The 17,331-nt window shown below is 41.6% G+C and overlaps 1 protein-coding gene across 1 annotated transcript in view; it reads right to left on the bottom strand.

Annotated features, from left to right (window-relative positions):
- csmd2 (CUB and Sushi multiple domains 2) overlaps positions 1 to 17,331 on the bottom strand; it is a gene marked incomplete at both ends in the record, with an annotated part of 232,602 nt that overhangs the window by 27,064 nt on the left and 188,207 nt on the right. The window contains 10 exons of the mRNA XM_080045422.1: positions 1 to 174; positions 487 to 681; positions 880 to 1,065; positions 2,611 to 2,799; positions 5,052 to 5,198; positions 6,690 to 6,878; positions 12,518 to 12,631; positions 13,295 to 13,375; positions 13,476 to 13,621; positions 15,345 to 15,522. Coding sequence (XP_079901548.1) covers positions 1 to 174; positions 487 to 681; positions 880 to 1,065; positions 2,611 to 2,799; positions 5,052 to 5,198; positions 6,690 to 6,878; positions 12,518 to 12,631; positions 13,295 to 13,375; positions 13,476 to 13,621; positions 15,345 to 15,522 — 1,599 coding nt within the window. The remainder of the gene's footprint in view (positions 175 to 486; positions 682 to 879; positions 1,066 to 2,610; positions 2,800 to 5,051; positions 5,199 to 6,689; positions 6,879 to 12,517; positions 12,632 to 13,294; positions 13,376 to 13,475; positions 13,622 to 15,344; positions 15,523 to 17,331) is intronic.

Below are 17,331 nucleotides of genomic sequence, written 5' to 3'. Positions count from 1 at the left end.
CCAGACACTGGACCTGTGTTCCACTCCAAAGCCCATTGGATAAACACTCTCGTACCCGAGAGCCCACCAAGGTATATCCTGTGTTGCAGGAGAAAATGGCGGTTGCTCCATACACGGTCAGTGTTCCAATCTTGTTGCCATTTGGTGGGGTCCCAAGATCCCCGCAGGAGATGACTGAAATAAGAAAAAAACATATACTATAGATCAAAAAAACAATATGTTCAAAGAAATTAAATTATATTTTGTCTGGAAAATGTTATTTTTTTTGGCTTCCATTCATGTTGCAGCATTTAGAGGATTTGTACCTATTAAGTTGTGTTCTGTGTCTTAATCTCACAATGGAATGAACTACATTTACATCTAAAAATCTTAATGTCTGTCAAATTACCTTTTATTCAGGTAGCCGTTATTAATTTCTTAAGAGCAAATGAGGGAGTTAAGAAACTTGAGGATTATTAGACCACGGGATGTGCCGTTTACACTCACTGTCGCAGGCTGGCCGTGGATCGGGGTAGTTCCAGGTGCTGTTGGTCTGGCAACGAATGACCCTTTGACCCCTGTAGTAATAGCCCGGGTCGCATATGAGCATCATTATAGCGTCATATTGGTTTTGAGTTCCGTAGATCAGCCTCCATCTCCCATGTTCCACAGCAGCGTGACCGATGTCGGGGCAGGTGACCGCTGCAACGTAAGAGCATAAACAATAATTAAATACTCTAATATCTACTTGAGTGGTTTTATTACCATCTCGACAAATACGTTTAAATCTCAACCCTGAGTATTTGGAACTCATTTAAGGTAAGACAGGTTAAACCTGTGTGCTCAAGTTTTGAGAGTTCAGTACTTTTGATAATAACAAACAGAGTGACAAATACTTACGAACACATCTGACAGGGGCTTCAATAGGGCTCCATCGCCCAGATTCCTGACAGGTCACTGAGGTGGTGACCGGACCAGCAAGCCGAAATCCAGGATTACACTGGTACGTGGCCCTGGCTCCTAAAGAGAAGTCCTGTCCCACAATGCTGCCATTGACTGGGGGCACTGGCATTCCACAGGACATGACTAGAGGAGAAAGAGGGATGCAGCAGGAATGTAAGGCAAAATATGTGGTCGGTAGAATGAAAGCACAGTTAGCTAAGTGTATTTTCACAACCATCTTTGTATAAGTGTGTAGCTCACAAAATGATTCTCGTACAAACACGCTCCCTGAGCAAGCATTGATGTGCAGTAAACATTATCCCGAGCTGCCATCTGCACACTAGTAAACAATTGTGGGAGACCATATGCAATTCAAGTGGAGATTACACCTGGTGCAGACTTGAGCAGACACCGAGTGGCTGCCCTGTTGAAATTAATGTTTCACTTCAGCTGATACTGTTAATAAATGTGTGGAAACTAAAATCTAAAATTAGCATGTTAGGATTTCATATTTCTGAGGTGGAAAATATGGAACCAGAGCATCACAGCCTCATACAATTTAAAACAATTATTTTTTTGCATTTTGACAAATGTAATTTTAAATGAAAGTAGATATACCTTGGCTCAATAACTATAGCTTAATTTATACTATTTGTTTTGTGTATTTGTAACAAAACTTTCAAACATAGTGTCAGTCTCAGTTAAAAGAAGTGCTACTGTTGTTTCAACAAGGGGAATAAAAGAAAACAATGACAAGCAGATAACTGTGACAATCTGTGGCAGTGGTATCTTCAAAACAATTCTGAGGCATAGTGAAGTGAGCTTGAAGCACGCCTAAGGCTGAGGGGCTGTGTTGGTGATGGCACACAGTGAGCTTAAATCACACGTGTGTGATCCAAAGCAAACAGATTCATTTAAGTTTTTCAATCTACGTAAATCTGAATGACAGCCTCCAAAATACATGTGCCAATAACATCTCCAGATAATCAGCATGTCAGTGTTGAAACCTTGTTTTCTTGGCACAGTTGTAAGGTTCATCTCATCACTTGTGAGAAGTGGGAATAAATGCTGAATGAGCTCAATAATAATGTAGCCTAACTTAATTTAATAATACAAATATAACTAGTATATCATTTTATGAAGAACATTATTTCAGATCAGAAATACTTTATTTATTAAAGGAATACTTCACCCATACGGAACCAGCGTTCTATCATTATAAAATAACTATTATAATATAATGAATGAGGTTTTTCTTCCCTCAGTCTTCCCTTAGTCTTCCCTTGGCCCAGCTGTCCTGTTAACCCTAACCCTTACTGTGAAGGGAACTGTTGGGTTACAGAGTGAGACCATAAAACACTCTTTCTGCCTTTTCTCAGGCTAAGATGATCCGATTTAATTTATTTTTGCACATTTATACTAAATAGGATCTCCGAGTTCAATACACCTTCATATTCCAACCGGGGAAGTAGGCCTTTAAAAAAATAAAAAATAAATAAAATAAAATAAAATAAAGGAAACAAAAATATTAATCATGGGAAGAAAGACCGAATGAAATAAAGAAAGAGAAAAAAACACACAGCTACAATGCTCTTGGATGGAACATCTTAATGAAACAGCTGTGTCTTCTTAATAGAAATAAATAAAAAATGTAAGGCAATGTAGTCCATTAGATTTTTGGAAGCTCACCTTGGCAGAGTGGCACTGGTGCATTCCATTGGTAGATCCCCTGTGCAGACCGGGTGCATGTGGCACTGCTCTGGCCAATCAGTCGGAAGCCCTGGTCACAGTTGAAACGCAGGGTGCTGCCCAGCTTTGTGCCTGTCAGACTGTGCACTGTGCCATTTATCGGGTTGTTCGGAGGGCTGCAGTAGGCCGCTATGAAAACATGAAAATAAATAGGTCAATAGGCATACAAAGAGTGCAACAAGCATGAAAACCCAGTAATCATGTGAGATGAGTTGCTGCTGAGTAGGTGAAGGATTAATGTGCCTTCAAAAGCACAGAGCCCCAGATCTCTTTTGCACCTGTTCTCTACGCCTGTATTATTACAAGCGCTACAATGCAATCTCTTTAAGGGAAAAACTGCAAACTAGAGACAAGGGAAACTGATTAAAGGAAGCAAATGTTCTACAAAGCAAAACTGGAGTGTGTCAGCAGCAGCAGTGGAAGATCATAAAAGTGATGGATACATAATAACAAGAACAAAGTATCTGTTTTTGTTTGTTGGCTAAATTGGTGGCTGCACTAAACGTTTATCATCCCAAATGCTTCCAGCAACAGGTCCATGGTAACCAAAGAATGGATGCCTCGGAGGCCTAAATTGAATTTTCCAGATCTCACAATAACACGTACAACAATAAAAGAACAACACACATTGTGTAAACATTATAGAATATGTTACGCATCGGTACAGGACTAAGTGATACAGAAAATAGTAATCATTGGGGAAAGAAATTAGAATGGAAGCAGACCAAAAAAAGAAAAGTATCCATTCTACTTAAACACTGTGACCACTTTACAGTTCTATAAATATTATAATTCTGGCTCAGACCACTCACAAGTGTCATTAGAAATGGCCTCTCTTTCAGTGGGAACTGTTACCACCATGCAATCAAGTAAAACTACCTTACAGTATACAACTTAAACCCCTGTCAGCGTGTGATATGTAATCAACATGTATGACATGTTGCTGATGACTTTTAATTAATTCCCCTTGATGGCTGCATGGGTAAGGAATAGGAACACACAGAAACCTTAAGTTTAATCTAATTACATTTAATACACCAACTGAGCTAGTGTATGTCCTTTGGCAAGGCCTTCTCCTGTCAGTCACTGTGACTGATGGCTCCTGAACCACCCTTTAGTTCAATTATTCAATGTATCACTTATTTCTGTGTCTTAACTCATTTGCACAACTTTCTGTGTTTCTCGCGTCTTTCCTCTATCTGCCTGTTAAAGTGCACAGCATGTTTCCCTGCAATCAGCCTTGCAGCTCAGAGGAATCCAATCTACATTGGCAGTTGACGGAATTGAAATAGATTATATATATATATATATATATATATATATATATATATATATATATATATATATATATATATATATATATATATATATATATATATATATATGTGTGTGTAAAAAGAGGGAAGGAGGGAGATGGTGGTACAAATAAAGGGAGCGACACATAAGCATGAGAGGATAGTAAGGAAGACAGAGTCGGGCGAAAAGGTTTGAATCGATGGAAAAGATGAACACACTTAACGAGGTACTATATAACCGTGAACAAGACTATGAATGGTGAGAAAGAATAGAACATTGAGGTGGGGTGTTGCTAGAGGAAATGTCTACACGGTTATGATAGAAGACCTGGGCCATGCCGGCAAAAGATGGATTGATGAAGAACACAGTCAAATGCATTGAATCTTCCTGTGCCATCTGCTTCGTCCTGCCCACCAAGGTACTATAGAAGGCAACGCCATAATGAACATGGTCACTTGTGTGTTCTCAGCCATCAGTCCATCTGTCACTTAGCCCTGCTAAGGGAAAATCCATCAATGCTAAGAAGAAAAAAAAATCAGTAAAAGAGGCAAGAGGAAAAAAAAGGCAAAGGAACGACAGAACATCCGGTTGGGGGAAACAGAGCGCTCCGGTGAGAGGGAGGAGGGGGATGATTAGTCAATCTGGCTAAGTGGTGTTGACACAGAACGGAGGGAGCCTTTTAAATATTTACACTGTCATAATTCACAGCGAGTTATGCAGGTGTCGTATACCAACAGATCCTTCACAGGAGCAGGACAAAACAGAAGAATAATATAAGCAAATACTAGAAAAAGCGTTGACTGATTCCCATGAATGTGCTGCACAGTGAGGAGCGCTTCAGATGCCTGCCGCCCCCGTAAGGGTTGTCATGGAGAGGGGTCACATTTCTAGTTATTTGCGCTGCAGTTAGCAGCTCAAACCTTGGGTCTTGTCACAGGAAATCAGAGGCACCTCTGATGAGATCAAACTTACAGCAATATCTTAGAGGAACAAAGTCAAACATCAATTTATTTCTTTATGTTACATTTTAAATGGACAACTGTTGGATAACCAGTTGGGTTAGTGTATGCTCAGTCCTGACTCACCTGAGTAGCGTATGCGGAAGCCTTTGTGGCTGGTGGTGTGATCAAACGACCAGTGTAGGTAGACTTTGTTGCTGGAGCTCGTGATGCTCAGTGGGCTGGAATAGTTACCACTGAGGGTAATAAGGAGAGGGCTCTGTCTGGATAGGCCTGGGTTGACCGAGAGAGAAAAAGAAGACAATTACTTCCCTGTAAACCACCTCAAATCTGAAAAGTAATTTGAATAGCATTTTTTGTTCTGATTTGAGAATCAATAGAACACAGGATATCATTTATGAAAGTAAACATAAATAAATAAATAAATTAAATTAAACGTCTGAATTTTGAAAAAAATATATAATTTCCTCTATTTATGGCTAGAGCGTTTGTGAATTTTGTTACAATTTAAAATCATTGCTCGGCTCCTAATTGTGGAAAAAGGGATTTCTTTCCATAATTGGCTTGGCAGCCTGAAGGTTAGTAAATGTCTGTTCCATTCCGCTCGGCAGAAGATAAAAAGCACTAATCAGGAACACTAGTGTATACAACCGCCATTTTCTGAGAGCGGCCTGGCAGAGTTGCTGACTGGGCCTCTAATCACATGCAAATGTACGAGGCAAATGTAGATGTTCTGTCACCATGAAAGCGAGTCCGTGTGTGATTTTCTGTTAGTTTAGGCAGAGAGCTTTATTAGGAACGATAAATTCAGCTTCCTCGCTCATTTTGTGAATATTAGTGAAATTCAGTCTTTGGCAAAGGATGTGTGGGGGGGATGTCATAGGGACTAATGGTCAATAGGTTCTACTGAATAGTGCATGAATTGGGACATTTACCCACACCAGGACAGTATGGGATGCTCAATTAAGCTATTCTTAATACAACAAAAGATAAAAGTAATCATAATGCTGCTTAAAGGTGAAGAAATCCAGTGTTAATACCATAGACTGGACAAACATATGGTGGCCCCTTTGTTGACATATCAGTTTACAGAGCCTAGATTGTGTTTTAACACTTGATTAATTTTTCAGCACACACACACACTTAGGGAAGGTAGCAGATAGTGAGGGGATATTCAATGATTTTGACAAAAAAAGTTATTTTGACAAGAAACCTTCTCAAGAATCATTGACTCTACATTTAACTTACATACATGACACTGTAAGCACCATATGTTCCCTCTCATAACAGACACATTAAAGGTGAAATAAGCAATTTATGTATGTTAATATAAGTGTTAAATCGCTCTTTATTCATACAGTGATCACTCACGCGTTTCATAAAGCCGATCTCTCAGTCACCCGCTCTGCATGTCATCGGCAAATACACTTTTTGGGGATCCCAAAACTGATATCCAATCAGAAGAGAGAATGCTACAAACTGGCACCCGTCTCACTGCCGGTGCACGCGCAGAGCGACATATGGGTGAATATTTATGCGCCTACAATGGCGGAGCAGATAAAAATCCTTCCCAATGTCTGTTTTGATGGTTTTTATCATGTTTTATCATACTTACTTATCTGAGATGATGCTAGATAACTCGCTGCTTGAAGACCGCAGTGCATTAATGTGGTGACGTGTGGACGAGGGAGGGGACTGCTAACTGCAGTCACTGACAGGAAGTTAGCTAAACTGACCATTCCACTTACTGAACCTTTAACTCACCATCAAAGATCTCAAGCTCGTCAAACTGACGAATGGTCTGGAAATGTTCTATGGTGAAGGTGATGTTGTAGCCCGGTTCTACTTTGACCACCCAAGAGCAGGATTCAAAGTGAGGAAAACCGCTGCCTGGCGACTGGCTCATGATGACACCTGTGGAAGCCGTCAGTACCTCGTTCATGGGACAAGTCACTGTTGAGAGAAATGAAAAGCACAGCCAAAAACTATTCATTAATTTGAATGATAGGAATAATGGTTTGTTTATGAATTGCTCGTGTTTCATAAATGGTTGTTAATTTTTTTTTTTTGCGAATTTAATTTACCCTTGAAGCTTTAATTGGATTGCTTAAATCAATTTTGTTGTTGGAGGGAAACTCAATGTGACTAAAAGCATAGCTTAGGTAATTGTCATTCTGGTCCTGACGCTGTCACACGAAACAAATCCACTAAGTCAGTCCAGTACCAGTGTATATTGCATAATATTACTGACTTGTCAAGAGAAAATCCCCTTCTCTTTGCCCATTTTCAGTATGTGACATAGGATGCTAACATAGTAGCACACATGTGCCTGGAAACCCTATTTATGTGGCTTGTATGGGTGAACAACATCCATCCACTCATCTCATCCCCCCCTGCCATTGGTATTCTTATGGGACATCTCCATGACATCCTTAGACAGAGGTTTCAGCCTGTATCATCAGACACTACGCAGCACTACTGTCTGTAGAGTTTTTGTTTGCGGTTATGTGATTCCAACCCTTTTAATCTGTCAGAGCTGTCTGCACACAGTGGAAACCCAAAAAGCTACGAGCAACATGAAAGGACGTCGATGCTGCAACGACAGCACCATGTTACTACTACATGCTTTTTGTTTTCTCCTATCTATTTATCTGCTGCTCACCTAATGGGGCTGTGTGCTGAAATAACCCTTTCCCCAGCAGAAAAATATATACCTTTGTTATTTCTTGTTTCTTAAATAAGGAACCACAAACCTACATACAGTAAATGTCCTCTCTTGTGAAATGAACTGATTTCTACTGTATATCACTGTCGCAAATAATCCCATGGGCCTACTTTGGTACATAATGCCAATGGTTGAACTTTTTTAACGCTGAAGCCATGCTGGAACAGAACCCACAAGCTTGTTCAAAGCTTAACCATAAAGACCATTTCAAACTGACTGAAAATCCATACGTTTATCGTCAGAGTTATTACATACACAGAAATCATGTAGAAACAACATAAGATGCTGTAACTGTGATTAAAACCCACTTCAAATGGCCCATGACCAGGTGCTTTTTGCATGGGCATAGTGTGTGAGTGTGAATGTTAGCCAAGCGTGGTATAAATCTTAGCCAATAATTTCAATGCACCTGTTGTGTGCTGCAATTTGAATACCTGAGCCTGTTCTGCCTGAGGGTGAGGCAGCACTTGGCACTTGCAGGTCCTTCATTACAATGGTGAAATACTGAATGCTCTGAATCACATTTTAGCAGCGCCTCCATTGTGGGAAAATGTGTGTGGTGGGTATACACTTGTTTTTGTGTATGTGGATGGTCTGCGAAGTTTGATGTGTGTGTGCGCACGCGTCTCTCGGCTAAAATATGGCAGATTTTCTGGGTTAGATGTTGTTATACCTTACTTGGCATGTCAACTAGGTAAGGTACTGCCTCAAGAAATCTCAGATACTGTCAGGAAAGCTGTTACAGAAACTCATGTTAAAATGAGGCAAGGTGAAATCAAATATGCCACAACTTTGTGCCATTCTCTTTCACAGGCAAAAAGGGGAGATAAGTATGGGGAATTACGTGCAACAATGGAATCAAACCCTCAGGCCACCATGGTTTCCCAATAAACAGCAGTTTCTACATGATAACACACTGTTTGCATATATAGTAAGCTAAATAAGTAGGATGGTATATACATTGTGTTTTGCAAATCATGGGTGTTGCATTGCTGTTTGAGAGCAACAGTTTAAGTGAAACACAAGTGTACAATTTATGATGAAAAGACATAGTACAATAATAGGACCATCATGTTGCAAATCAGGTGGAACCTAGAAACAATAATGTATTGTTGGCATCTAACTTTGGAAGCACAGGTGAAAAAGGTCCATTCCCACCCTAAGTTCCAGGAAGACTTTCACTGAGTCTGTGAAATAATTTACAACCTCAAGCTCCTCAGTGGATGTGAGTCAAAAGGCTTGAATCCATCACAGATAGTAAAACTTATTGCGTCTGGAAGTAGCATATAAAATATAAGAGTGAAGTTCATTAAACAATCAATTGTCTGAGGATGAGATGTGTGTTGTCAGTGACCTTTCAGAAAGCTCCGATGTGCCTTCAAAACTGCCTTCAGCTAGTCTTGGGGCTGATGGAAAGAGACAGACAGAGCGTCTTATCTATAGGCTGCTACTTATTAATCTAATCCACTTTGAAATGAAGCATCACTCTGTTTGGCTGTAAACAAAAGGGTATTAGGGGACATATTTGACAGCTGGAAAAAGGCAGCTTCTATTCAACAGACAAGGTGAGATCAACGCCGATAGGGATCAAAATGAAAATTCAATTTAATGAGCCAGGGAATGGAAAAGAAACTGGAAGCAGAAATGACAATCTGTGAGAGAACGCTTCTGTTGGCGTATTGTTTTTCAATGGTGTGCAACAGCTTCCCACTAAAGAAATGCAGAGGAAACGCTCAGGTGCGGACAGACACAGCTGCACACACACATCTGCATCCATACTCACACATTTGTGCACTCCAGTATGCAAGTATGGACACGCACATGCATAATCCACAATACATCAAGCCTGTAGCGCTGCTGTAGTGTTGGTATTTAATTAGCATAAGCTGAGCAGCGATAACGAGCTGATTGAAGGGGATGGGCCACAACACAAAGCATTAGCGTGGATCAGGACCTAACAATTTGGAGAAGTCAGGGATGACAATGAGGATCCGGAAAGGGGCACCAGTAATCCATTCTGTGGGACCAAATGAAGGGGGGCTAGGGCGAAAAAAGTCTAATCAAAAAGATATATGGAACAAAAAGGGAGCTTGACGGAGAGGAGAGGGAGGCAACTTGACCAAGTGGGACATACAAAAGCCAGCGGGCTTGGAAACTAATATGATGGGTGATTATGCAGGTTTTAGCCAGAAATCTGTCGGGGGGATAAACAGTGGGCTTTGTGGATCATCAGAGCTCATTGTGTTTCATTAAAGGATTCAAGCAACACTGGTGCAGTTTATTTGTGTGTGTATGTGTGTGGTGTTGGAATTCCCAGCAGAGAGCAGATGTAGTTAAGGGCTATGGGTCCAATACAACAGTTAAATCCAACAGCAGACAAACCAAATTCCTAAATGGTAAGAAGGAAATATGAGACAGGCTTAACCCATTCGCCGAACAACACACCTCTGGATAAAATAAAGAAAGAACAACATAACATAGTGAGAGCTTGTGTGTGTACGGTGGCGGCTTTTATTTAGTGGCGTGTGTGTCAGTGTCGAGAGAGTGTGAGAAATCAGACAGAGACAGATTTGTGTAATTATAGACACCTGTGTGTAAACACATGTGACAATAGCATTACACCTTGTAGGTGTTATGAATCAGCCTTAGAGAAGGACAAAGAAATAGAATGGGGAATTAACGGGTACGTGTGTTGGGTACGTGTGTTGCGTAAGGCCAGAAGTGAGACGCGAGTGAGTCAGGGAAAGGGAGGGGAAGGGAAGGGAAGGGAGGAGGGAGTTCAGACAGAGGGAATGCAGAGTATGAGAGAGGATATGGGCGCTGAGGGGCAAGCAGCACTGCAGAACCGGCTTCAAGCTCCAGTGATGCTCCATCAAAAGACTATCGCAAAGACAACATCCACTGCTGTGTCGTCCGTACACATGCTAGACTAGCGTGTGTTTATACAGTCGGCTATATGTGCGAGTGAGTATTAGTGGGATGGGGGCAGCTAGACGTGCAGGGAGGGCTGTGCTTGTCAGAGCTAGACGTGGTGATTTGATAGGTGCAGCTGCAGCCGGCATGTCCCCTGCATTTCAATGAGCTGTGCACTTTCGTCTCTCCACTGCCCTCAAACTACATTTATCCCTGTCTCTCTACATCGCCTAGCTTTTTTTTAAAATCCTGTCCTACTCTCGCTTACTTGTCATCCTTCTGCTCATTTAGCAGTCTCTTGTCCATCTTTTCCAGACAGAATTGTGTCATATTATGCACAAATCCTGCTTACTCAGAGTAATCTCAAAAGGTTCTCTTCCTGTACGATTATCTTTGACACTTCTTCTCTCCACACCCTTCACACTAGCATTAGTATGCTGTCTTACTTTCCTCTCTGGGTCTAAACTTTCTCTTAAACAACTCTTGACTCCTTCAGCTTTTGTCTGTGGTTCTCCTCTCCATCACATTGCTATGTGTCTACGTAGGTTAAGTGACAGCTTGCAGGAAGGACAGTAATGAAGTAGTATTAGTATAATGTGTCTCTCAGCATAAGGGGAACAATTAACGGGCCACACAAGCCGTGAACACAGGTGCAACTTTACAGCTGAGAAGCACTGCGGACTGCAAGTCATTTCTATTCATCTGTCACTGACTTTCACTTTGTTTCATTTCTTAGTTTCAACATTCAAATACAAGGTCAGTGTCAGTTGATGCTTTAACTTGAAGATGTCTCGGCTGCATGTGTACATGTCCACTGAATGGTTCACAGGAAAAGGGCAGGACTTTGAAGAAGGACACATAGAAAACACACACAGTTCACTTCTCTCTTCGATTTTACTATTTAACATTCCAAATTAGCTGCATTTATCACATTTGGCCTTCCCTCACTCAATCCACATCATTAATCCAAAAACAAGATTTAAACGACAACGACAAAGCCAAGACAAAGGAGGGGGAGGGGGGAGGGCGGGAATCAAGATACTTTAAAATAGAAAAGCAAGAGAATTTTAGATAGACTTCAATGATATTCCGAAGCAGTGAAATTACAGAGGGACCCCTCAATGCACCCAGTCTTTTGCCCAGAGGAAATCTATTGCACACAGTATTATAATGATGCCATGTGTTGGGAACACTGCTCTGAGAGGATGATATCTGTGCTTGCAGAGAGTGCTACAGCAGCTATCCTCAGTCTCACGGGAGCAAAGTATCAACCCCACACAGAGAAAGCGCTACCAAACTGATATGTTCCTGTAGCTCCATAAGTACAGCCGGAAAGAGAACCCAGGGGATCCAGAAATGCAGCAAAACTCAAACTATTTCACGAGTCCTATGATTAGAGCAAACATTTTGGCTGCCTACAGTATAACCCTGCTGAAAATTAACTCACATAATTGGCAGAATAAGACAGTGTTGTACCTGTATTGTGATATGTTTGTGAAACACAACCTCTTAAAAATGTGGATGATGTATCACGAGGAGCTCATCGTGTACACAATAATACCCTTTATTCAATCTGAAGTAAAACATATACTTAACATAAGAAGTAGCTACTCTTTTTGTATAAAAAAGTGCATGTATAGCACTTTATCAGATTTTAGTAACCTTTAAAGGCTGCACCTATTGTTTGACTGCTGCTGTACTGTGATGCTGGTGTGTTTTACACCTTTAAAGACCCTCACTTATAGGACCATGTCCTCTGTGTTTGCTGCTATTTGATCAGCTGAAATGCATTTCCAAAGGGAGTTGACAGCCATAGGGATTGGAGCTGTTCCATGGCCAACCGATCAGACTGGGTATTTGTACTGGGCAGCTTTTCACTGGTGTACATGTTTAACCGTGTGAGTGTGAAAAGGGACTTCCCTTTCGGGTTCTCAAACCTCAAGCATTCACTCACCATCACATGAAGGCGGAGGCCCCTCAAACTCCAAGTGCGTCCCCAACCGGCAGGTCTGAATGCTGTTTCCACTTAACTGGTAGCCTGCCAGACATCGGTAGCGCACTATATCACCTGGACAGAGAGAGTTTGAGGAGGCAAAGGGACAGTCAATAACTGATCAGAGATGGTGGCATGGGTCTCTATATGATTGACACAAGCCAATGTGCATTGTGCACCAATCAGTTCTCCTAAGGCAGGATACCAGTATGAGACAGAAGTAATCACGATCCATTGTGTGTCTCTGTGAAAGAAAAAGGTAACAGTGGGGAAAAGGTACTATGATAAATCCCCACGAGGGATCGTATAGATGAAACACTGTGCAGTGTTGATGCCTTTGTGTCCCTGAATAATGAGTCAAGGAGGTATGCAAACAGATGAAAAGAAATTAATCACCATTGTCTATTACAGGGGAAAATGAGAGCACATACCTCAAATCCCCCGGGCCCCCTGATTATTTTGTCATAATAACTAATTCTAACTGCTGCCTCAAAACTCAGGGGTTAGTATGCATTCAGTACCATGGCCTTATGTGATGTGTAGTCAATACCTGAGCCGGTGAACCTGGGGTAATTCAAACTGTCAAAGCCAGAAAGTTAAATAACAGTGAATTGAAATGCTACAATTCCACAAGTCAGGATGGGACTAACATCTCATACAAAACATTCAGCAGTGCCTTTTTCTGTGTGTGTGTGTGTGTGTGGGGATATGTCTTTTTCTGACAGCATTTCCACCTACCAATTTTAAACTCCTTGCTTGCCATTAGGATCTCTGCATTTGGAATGATGGGGGGTGGCAGGCAGAACTGCAGTCTGTAAGCTGTATTGAGAGCATCAAAGAGAGGAAAGGATTCAAACACAGAACATGCATGCGCGACCTAGTATAAACAACGCACAAGTATGATGAGTAATTAACATACCCCGATAGCTGATACGAAACAGTCCGCCCTTCTCAGTGTTACTACGGAAACGTATCAGCACCTGATTGGATGTGCTACTTGGCGGGTCATTGGGTTCTCCATCAGTAAACACTCCCAGTTTCCTTACCGTCTCCTGTGGACCATCCCTAAAAGAAAAGAAAAAGGTTACGGATAAACTACAATGTCAAATATAACAATTTACTGTAATAGAACAATGCTTAATAACCACTGGTATTTTCTGTCAGAGTCCTGTACTAAAATACTGACTCTGTCTGTAACTGTAAAACACATGGAGGCTCTTTTACGTACATCTGTGGGAAAACCAAACAAAGCCATAAACCAGATTATTTCAAGATACTTCCAGCAGCATAATAACAGCAGCCTCACTCTAACTTCATAGTACCCAAAGCAATTACGTGGGCCACTCTACGTCATTATGACGAAAATAAGGTAAAAATTAAAAATAAGCGTGGAATGACAGGTTCTGGATAGCGCCGTTCCTGCTAACTGCCATCCAATGGGAGTGTCTTTGGAAGCTGTGGCCCAGCCTTGGCAGTCCCCTGGCGTGGGCATGCCCGATTAAGCCAGCTCCCAGATTCCTGCCACAACCATTCAGCTTAAAAACCATCTGTCTTTGGCTGTCAGACTGGGCATGGGAGATTACAAGCAGCTCTGGAAACGGCTGGCTAGGGACCGCTGCCTGACAGCACTCTGGCCAAGCCGCCATTACGGGGCCCATTTCCTTGGCTCAGTAGTTCTGTGGATGGATACACAGCAGTGGTAACTGTAAACTGGGGAACATGATAGTCCCCATCTTGGCTCTGTATGCACTTGTTGGGAGAGATCAACACAGTGGGGGCTGTTTACAGAAGGGCAACACTATGCTAGAAAGTGTAGATTTTGTTTCTCGATGGACTAAAAAAAAGTCTTCACACAAATGTTTATAAGCAGCACATCCGTAAAACAAAGATATCACCCCATGCCATATGGGTTTTTTTCACGTGGTCTTCACGTTGCCAGGCTGGCTGGCTGACTGGCTGGCAGTCAGATCTCTGGTCTCACTGAGAGCTGGGACCTTTGGCGCTTGACTTAGGAGAGGAGATCAACTGGGACTGGCAACCATACACAATCCTGCTTTTGGTCGAACATATGGCAGGCCCAGCCATAAATTATTGAGGTGATGAAAGAAAGCTTTGCCCCATTGACACTCAGATAGGGCAAAAAAACATACACCTACAACATGGATGACCTATGAAAAAACATCAACACACAAAACAGCCCACAGACACACACATTTCCACCAGCCAAAACTCACCTGAGTCTCAGGGAGAGGACAAACAAAGAGGCAATGGTGGATAGGAAATGAAAAACATTGACACAACAATATGAAGAGAAAAAGCCAAAGTGGATGAAGTGGTGTTAATTTATTTGCAACTATTATGAATGACAAAGACAATGGACATATGTGGTGGGAGGTCATACTGTAGTTGGAAAACAAGGTGCAGAGTCACATGAAGAGGACAGTGAAGAAAGAGAGAGTGTACAGGATAATACATTACATTACAAAAAATACTAATTGGACCCTGATAATAGAAATAAGATGGAGGCGTAACAGGTTGAAAAGGAGGTGTGAGGGACACATATTTGAAAGACAATGCAATATTGAGTTGAAAATAATGAGAATGATTACATAACATATTTTGATATGGCCTTCAGATTTTATCTTATTAGAATATTGGTTAAACATCATTTCAGTTTACCCACAACAAACATGAGCATTATCTGACATTTCAAGTTCCAAAATGTACACATTATTTCCTATAAGTAACTGGCACATATCAGCAGCCAGTGGAAACTCCCATGTCTTACCAGACAGTGATGAAGTCGTGTGGCCCGTGAACCTGAAGCAGGGTGAAATTTAGTTTGATGCCAAAGCCAGGAGCCACAGTGATCAGCCAGGAGCAGTCAGCAGAGCTAGGGTACTCCTCTGGGTAACCCGGGGAGAAAACAGTCCCATTGTCTGATGTGATGTTCCCACCGCAAGGTACTAGGGTAGGGAGTGGAGACGGAGAGACAGAGAACATGTATATATCAGTGGGCCAGGAATACAACAGAACAGATTCAGCTGCAATAGTTGAAAAAAAGGGTAATTTTTTTCTATTTCCCCCTGCTTCTTCTTCCCTTCTCAGTGTCTCTCCACCCTCTCCTTTACTCTTCGTCTAGTGCCCAGGCGCTTGTCTGAGCTAAAGATTAGCAAGAAAAGCCTGTTAGCAAGTGGAGACTTGGATGGAGTGTTTTGTTAAGATAAGGCCTCAACCCTTTCCCACTGGGGGTTAAGAGAGAGAGTGCGCAGATGAGGCGAGGGGTTAGCCTGGACTTCGCTTATAGGAGAGAGTAAACATGTACAATAAATGTATAAGGAGTAGATTCACGTGTGTGAGTGTGTGTGTGTGTGTGTGTGTGTGTGTGTGTGTGTGTGTGTGTGTGTGTGTGTGTGTAAACTGATGCATGTGTGAGTGACAGGAAATTGGTTTAAAATTAGGTTGAACATACAGCAACACTCACTCACACATACAAAAATACCATGCACCCATCTTTAAATATGTATGCGTTGAAGTTGTAACTATATTTCAAACATTCTTCCGGAACTCAGGAGATTCTCACCAACTTAACGATTCCGAAGCTTAACATTCCCATTGGTGCCCTCAGAGAAACCACATATTCACTGTGGTGGAGCAAGGGAAAGAAGGGAGTGGTAATCGCAGTAGTGCAGGCATGTCAGCCAACCCCAGAATGGGTCTATTCAGCTTAACTGCAACACCCTTAGATGCCTGTGGGTATACGATCATTCCCTGAGCAGAGATTGCATGTTTTATCCCTCTGTTTCTCTCAGGTTATGTGTGTGTTCATGTTGTACAGCTGCCTGCTTTAGCCCTGTGGTTGATAAGCCACTCGGCTACTCTGCTGCTGGCTCCCTTGTTAAATGAGCTATTGATCAGACCGATTGATTAAACCCTGGACACTCCATGGAGTTGCATCCCTGGCTCACGCCATCAACTGGCAAGCCACTTAAACCGTTTGTTTTAAAGAGTGTGTTGTTACTTGAAAGGTTATCTGTGAAAAGAAAAACTTCAGGAAGTCTTGCTATTGTTTTTAACTGCAAAAACAATTAAGCACAATATTGCTATTTAAAAAAAAAATAGCAAACTGGATGATGAAGGAGCGCAGAGAAAAGTGGAACACATCAAAACAAAGAAAGGGTAAGAATGTTATAGACAAAGGGTAATTATGGTAAGACAAGTGGATAAGTGAAAGCAAGGTGACAAATATCTATCTACTTCTGTCTCTCACCCCCTCATAGAAAATCTATGGAAACACTGTAGTGACAAGGAGAGTGAGGATGTTTTATTGTACTCAGCTATACTAAGACAAGTCATGGTTTGCTGCCACATAATAATGACTTTGTATTAGCTGAGAGGAGTTGTGCAACAAAGATCAATACATTTACTCTGCTAAGAAAAGCAGCCATGTTTGTTTTTTGAAGTTTGTGCTTGCATGAAAATATTAGTCTTCAGAAATAGGTCATTCATGGCAAGCATATTCCAAGTCCGAATATCTGACTTTAATATAAAGATTTAAAAATGTTTTTCCAAAGAAAGACCTCTGTCCACCAGTCCTTTATCTCTGTTCCATAGTGGCCCTTATACGCCGGCGTGACCTTTCACTCTATTGCTCCTGCTCTCATTTGCATTTATCTCCCTGCTCATGGCGATCACCTCCCTCTATAATTTTGCCCACCTCATTGAATAATCGACAGACAGACTGTGAGAATGTGGGTCAAGGACAAGGTGAAGAG

The sequence above is a fragment of the Ammodytes marinus genome, assembly GCF_949987685.1.
Source record: "Ammodytes marinus genome assembly, chromosome: 17".
Lineage (NCBI taxonomy): Eukaryota > Metazoa > Chordata > Actinopteri > Uranoscopiformes > Ammodytidae > Ammodytes > Ammodytes marinus.
This window is presented reverse-complemented; position numbering and strand designations above follow the sequence as displayed.